This window comes from Barbus barbus (assembly GCF_936440315.1).
Source record: "Barbus barbus genome assembly, chromosome: 7".
NCBI lineage: Eukaryota > Metazoa > Chordata > Actinopteri > Cypriniformes > Cyprinidae > Barbus > Barbus barbus.
The window spans coordinates 22876143-22882669 of NC_136735.1; the positions used below are offsets into that span (position 1 = coordinate 22876143).

Consider the following 6527-nt stretch of genomic DNA (forward strand, 5'->3'; position numbering starts at 1 on the left):
CTTCATGAAGACAAGCCTCCAGTTCTTTGTAGGATGAAGTACATGTTCAAAGATGTCAGTATAGTCAGAAAGGCCATGGAAGCTGTTAAGACTCTACCCTGTTAAAAAAAAATGTGTTGTTGTCATCCTGGAGCACATGGAATATCATGAGAGAATGGATAGTGTTTGCACCATATGCATTGTGTACAAGCAGCCTCATATTCTTTGGCCAGTATGCAACTGTCCAATCACTGGACTAAGATGACTTAAAATAAGATGAATTGAAATAAGATGGCTTCACAGTTACAAATCTCCTAGCAGGTTGACCAACAGTGCTGGTTAAAACTAGGTAAGGGGTTCTCATAGGTGCAAATTTGATGTACTTTTGTGCTATTTACCAACAAGTCTGGGAACTTTGAGTGTCGTAGGTGAGCTTTGAACTCTGTTCATCTTTGTCAGTTTGTTCATGACTAGCAAATGGAGTGAATATTTTCTAAATGGTTTCTCTTGAAATATTTAAGAAATGTGAAGTTTAACACATTTAGAGTTGCAGTTGACTCTATGTGGCCCCTTTGGTTCTTGCTGCCTCAAGATGCTTATAGCTCTTATTGCTAGTTTGTGTTTAAAGTAATGTGACTTTCCTTTGCATATACTTTTTTAACTGTTATAAGTTATTACTCCTTAGTTTCATATAATTTTTGCCTCTAATATTGCAGGATGAGAGAAACCTGACAATGCAGAAACAAGAAACAAAATGATGCCCTCTTCTGGCAAGTTCCTACACAGCACACAATGTTTATAACATTAACATAGGTTAAACAAATAGAAATAATATATAAAACAAATATATTTTACGTTTTGCTATATATACTGTATGCATAATTTAAATAGCATAAATTATAGAAACATTAAAAAAACAACAACAACAACAAAAAAACACTGTTTTGTGGCATAACAGTTTAGTTTCAAAGAGAGAAATGTTGTTCGTTGTTCATTTAGAATAATTTAATAATAGGTTTAAATCTGTATAAAGTGGTTTGCTTCCCAGACAGAGATTAAGCATTAACCTAATAAAATAAGTACATTAATGTATAAGCACTATAATAAAAGTCATAGTAGGGAAATGTCTTATTAAAATGAGACATCAAATCTAATATATATTTTAGATAATAATATAGTGGATGGGAAGAGAACGCTCAATTTGGCTATATGGAAAAAAAATCTGAAATTTCTTTTGTGAAACATTTAGAGTTTAAGGAATATCTTGCTGTCTATTTTTAAACATATTATTTGCATTAATCACATGTAGGCTGGCTAAGCTAGAATAACTTGTAACTTGATGTACCAAAAAAAAAAAAAAAAAAATGCAATGATGTTGCGGTTAACAAGTTTTATTGCAGATACACCATCAAATAATGACGAGACCATTTTAACCCAGACAGATAAATACAGGGTCCTGTGTCCCCCAGATGATGCATGCATTTTAAAAGCTATAATATACATTATTTATTGATTATGTAAACAATAAGTTACATAGAATTAAACATATATGGCACATTTCCAACAAATTTGACTTGAATTACAACATTTAGACAAACTTTTGGTGTCACATAGCCTACTGTAATGCAGCACTGTTTGATCTGGTGTTTGTGTGACTGCAGAGGCCGTCGTTGGCCAGAGATGGCGCTGTTGAGTATATATTTGTTTCAGTGCCGTTTCCCTCCATGGTTTCTGCTCTCCCAGAGTAACTTGGCGCTGGGCTCAGATCATTATACAGTCCCATATTCTCCCTCCATTAAGGCATCTTTCTACCTTTTGGGCTGAACAGAAATTCCTCCAGAACCCAAGAGGGAAGAGTCCAACTTTTGAGGGGCGATATGGACATGAAAAAGAGGATTCATTTGGAGCTGAGGAACAGGACACCATCTGATGTGAGTAATTTTGAGCCAAACCTTTAGTTTTGTTGCCCAGCCATGCTAGCTGTGCTACTTTCTACTTCCACTGACCTGTGTGTAGTTTAATGTTAAGCACATGGGTGTAATACCCCTGGTACAGAGTTAGACGAGAAAGTGCTGCGTGTATATTCACAGCATTAATGTTCATTCGTCTGTTTTGATATGAAATGATCCAGACTGAGTAGTTAGTTTGGAAAGCTCAAGGCATTAATGCTGCATTTTAAGCCCCCCATGCTGGATGTGTGTGTTCGTGATCTGGCTCGCTTTTCTGCTTAATATTCGCTTATTTTAACATCGGCGTGATAGATATGGATGGTTTATTTCGCCGTGGTGGCCATGTTTGTTGCTAACATGAGGCGCCCTTTATTACAGGCACTTAAAGTAATAAACCAGCTATATACTCTGAAGATAGCCATACACTAACACATTTTCTTAAATACGGTCACATTTTGGTCTCCATCACTATAAAACAGATCCTCGTTTGCTAGGATATTCTGGTATAACGTTAGTAGTAATAAGACCACCCGTTCAAAAAAATAAAAATAGAGTACGTTAAATATAACGTTATAATTTGACGAATATACTCTCGAATTATGAATTTTATTCTAATGGACATGGAGGCTTTCCGGTTAACGTTATATACATATACTGAGATTTAAAATAAATAAGTTTGCCAATTTGCTAAGAGATGCTCAAAAGTCATCTTAAACATAGTATTTATCAGATGTATTCGTAAATAAGATCGTGTTGAATTATTGTTACTCGCTGCTGCGAGGCGCTGATTCCCGCCATTACTCCCCACGCGACTCACCGATTAAACTAACGCTTATACTCAATAAATACTCGCTCTGATGATTTACAAACGCTTTTAAGATGTGATATGTAACACAACGTGTGCAAAGACGGAAGGAGAAACGGAGTAAATCGAAGCTAACGATACATGTGCTAGTTTGGTTGATCAATCCGGCGGAAATGTTTAAAATCAAGTAGTGCTAACGTTAAGTTAAACGTCGCGTAAAATATTATCCTGTGCCATGAATAACAGCATAGAGTCAGGTTTTCAAACGCAGCGTTGAGTTTTGGTTAATGTATAGAGCTTTTCTGTCCATGTAGTCTCTCTGAGGAGGCGCCATGTTGTCAAGAGAGAAAGAAACTCTCCATTTTCGTCTCACTAATTTCCGCTCAGTCTTCGTCTTTCTCAGCAGGAATACGCCATCGACACATCGCTCCCATCCTACACAAGCTCATAAATACCCTCCATTTGCAGTTTGTCACACAAAATGTCAGAAAAGACCGTGGTGTCTTTAGGATATGTCCATGTTGTCTGGCTGTCGGCGTGTAATCTGCTGTTTTCTCATTGGTGACTCTGCGACAGTCTGAGCCACAGGGCCATACAACAACAGCAGAACCGCTTAGCAAACATTATACACTGCTTTTCAGATTAGTTTCTTGACTAAACTCTTGTCGACCGCGTATGGCAACTTAAAAACATTTAAAGCCCCAAAACATTTTAAAAACAAGCTTATTTGCAAGGGTCGCTGCCTTGTTCCCCCCGTTTAGAAACTTTTTTTAACCAGCATAGTTTGTCGCCTCCATTGAGTAATGTCCATGTTGTCCAACTCCCCTGCCTGCAACAGTTTGAGGAGTTGTTCTTATGATTACGTATTGTTGTTGTTAAAACTCATTGTTAACACATTTCTTCTAGTATTTATATTTTCCTCTTATGTTGGTTGTTTCTAGGTACGAGAACTTGTCCTTGACAACTGCAGATCAAATGAAGGGAAAATTGAAGGCCTCACAGCAGAATTTGTTAATCTTGAGTTTCTAAGTTTGATAAATGTTGGTCTTCTTTCGGTCTCCAACCTCCCTAAACTCGGAAAACTTAAAAAGGTAATCAGTGTGTGTTCTAGTCTCTGTTAACAGTGTGCAATATTATCTAAGTTGTGTTCTGATATGCATTTGTTCATTTTCAGTTGGAACTCAGTGACAACAGAATCTCTGGTGGCCTTGATGCTTTAGCTGAAAAACTCCCCAATCTCACACATCTAAACCTAAGTGGCAACAAACTGAAAGACATCAGCACATTGGAACCCTTGGTTTGTACAGACTTCCTGTCTTATAAATTTGCATGTAGTTTTACACATTTGCAAGTTTACAGCTTAACACTATAAAGCCTACTGTAAAATATTATATATGCACATTTCTAATTATCAATGTGTATCAATTGTACACTTCGGGGCTTCAGTGTATTTTGTGCATTGAAATCTTATATATATATATATATATATATATATATATATATATTATAATTTTTTTTTTTTTAAATAAAGTAAGCAAAAGAAGAAATTATATGCTCTTATTAATATTTTAAGATGAATACTTACTGGACTGAAGCAACTTAGGTTTACTTGATTATCAATACATAATGTTTTAGGAAGATCATGTTAAATTTGGAGTGTTAAATACTATACAAACATTTATTTATACATTTTATTGCACTGAGCATAAAACATTTAAATATCATTATACGAAGACATTATTGGGAGATTTATAAAATGCATGTAAATATCAGTTTTCATTATAATTAATCTGCTAGATTGTTATAAAGATCTCATTGATTTACAGTACAAGCTTTTAGAAGTCTAACAAATCTAACTTTTGGTCATATAAATATTGGTATATATATAAAGGTGTTTTTTGGAGTATGGGTTCCATGTTCTTCTGTTAAACTAAATGAGCCATAAAAGCCTGATGTATGATCTATCATGTTTAAAAATAAATAGTTTGTTTTTAGATTCTTTGAAGGTTCAATAAACTTTCATTACAAAAAAAAAACTATTACTTTATATGTCAGGCTTTACAGGGTTAAAGCAGCAGGTCACCCATAAATGGAAATTACCCTCATGTCATTCCAAACCTGCAAGACTGACTTTCTCCTGCAATTTTAAGATGATATTTAAGATATCTTATGACATGCCCTCAGGTGTGCAATGAAATGTTTTAGCTGTGCTTAATTTTGATGACAGTAAAACACAATGTAATTGTGCAGTTATGTGATTCATCTGTTCACTTTGGCAGAAAAAACTTGACCATTTGAAGAGTCTTGACCTTTTCAATTGCGAAGTCACAAACTTGAACGACTATCGGGAAAGCGTCTTCAAGCTCCTTCCACACCTCACATATCTAGATGGCTACGATATGGATGACCGCGAGGCATCTGACTCTGACGGAGAAGTTGATGGAGATGGGGTCGATGATGATGATGATGAGGGTTGGTGTGGACAGCCTTTTATTTTAAGTTTCAGTGTTTGAACAACTGTCGAGTTTTTTGGGGGTTAGCAATGTTCATTAATATCACTTTAAATACAGAAGAGGAGGATGAAGATGGAGAGGAGTTTGACGAAGAGGAAGATGATGACGATGATGAAGATGAGGTTGAAGGCGAGGATGATGATGACGATGGCAGTGGAGAGGATGAGGTACAAGTAAAATTTTATGTTTCTTATTGAAACTAATAACACAGAACAGCTGATTTAATTACATGGGCTTGTTGGTTTCAGGAGGAAGACTTTGGTCAGGATGGAGAAGTCGAGGATGATGAAGATGATGACGATGACGACGATGATGAAGGTGGTGAGTTGTATTGGAATGACCACTTTTCTTTTTTTATAACTTGGTTTGCTTCCTTTGGTGTGTGAGTGTTTATGAAGTAATTGTTTCGTTTCGCTCAGAAGAAGAGCAAGGAAGCAAGGGTGACAAGAGAAAACGAGAAGTTGAAGATGAAGATGATGACGACGACGATGAGGAGGACGATTAAGAGCCAATGAACAACTGTTACCAACCCTACCTTCTCCTTCCTTTTCAACAACTTGGCTATCCCATCAACCTTTCTACCCCTCCACAACTCCCCCTTTACCCAAGCGCTAAGCTCCCTGTGGGGGCAAGACTGTACCGGACGGGTGGAGCTGTTCATATGGAGCCTACGAGCTGAATGAAAGCCTTCTGGATCGGTGGCTTACTCAGCATTCCACAAGTCCACTGTCAATCCCCTGCCTGTTTGTTTCAAAACCTCTGGGGACTTTGGGGACTGGTATTTAGTTTTGGGTCTGTGCTTTTAATATTTTGTTGAAAGTGTTTTTTTTTTCCTTTCTTTTTTTTGTTGACATTTCCTCCCCCTTTAGTTTTTGTTCCAAATTTCCAATAAGATTGCTATAGCAACTGTGTGACAAGCGGGCCATAATTTTAGTGTGGCAGCCTGTGGCACAAATCAAGGTTGTAGCTACATTTTTACTTTCTGTAAGACAAAAACTTTGTAAATAAAATAACATTTTGTGCTTTGCTCACTCTCCTATTTCTGTCCTTTGTCTAAACATTTTTTGAAGGCTGACAATGAGAGTTTGAGAGACTCTAACTCTGTCTTGAGATAATCATTGATTAGCTGCGGCTTTACTGTATCAGGCATTTTCAATTGATGCACAGTTTAGTATTGCTTGTTTTCATATTACCGTGCCTTTTCTATTTTCGTTTTATTATTTTCTAGAATACAATCAAAACAACCAAGTCGGAAGAGATCGTAATTCAAGTTAATTCTTA

General features: G+C 36.4%; 1 protein-coding gene across 7 annotated transcripts; it reads left to right on the plus strand.

Moving 5' to 3' along the window:
- The first annotated feature begins 206 nt into the window (after positions 1–206).
- Positions 207–6293, plus strand: LOC306873133 (acidic leucine-rich nuclear phosphoprotein 32 family member D-like). 7 transcript variants are annotated; one of them, XM_079422199.1, is made up of 9 exons: positions 207–328; positions 696–749; positions 1808–1910; positions 3675–3824; positions 3908–4030; positions 5013–5205; positions 5304–5413; positions 5495–5567; positions 5666–6284. In XM_079422199.1, exons 3-9 carry the CDS (start codon positions 1857–1859, stop codon positions 5749–5751), a joined length of 789 nt encoding a protein of 262 aa, XP_079278325.1. In that variant the 5' UTR covers positions 207–328; positions 696–749; positions 1808–1856; the 3' UTR covers positions 5752–6284. The 7 variants fall into 7 exon arrangements, with proteins under 7 accessions (XP_079278325.1, XP_079278328.1, XP_079278324.1 ...); XM_079422202.1 differs by having other exon boundaries at positions 5669–6284; XM_079422198.1 differs by having other exon boundaries at positions 211–407.
- Positions 6294–6527: the final 234 nt, after the last annotated feature.

What these genes read in the sequence shown, in the direction of transcription:
- LOC306873133 (XM_079422199.1), top strand. Translation starts at nt 1,857, where the DNA reads ATGGACATGAAAAAGAGGATTCATTTGGAGCTGAGGAACAGGACACCA. An exon ending in TCAGCACATTGGAACCCTTG is followed by an intron (nt 4,031 to 5,012) that starts GTTTGTACAGAC and finishes TCACTTTGGCAG; the next exon opens with AAAAAACTTGACCATTTGAA. An exon ending in CGATGATGATGATGATGAGG is followed by an intron (nt 5,206 to 5,303) that starts GTTGGTGTGGAC and finishes CTTTAAATACAG; the next exon opens with AAGAGGAGGATGAAGATGGA.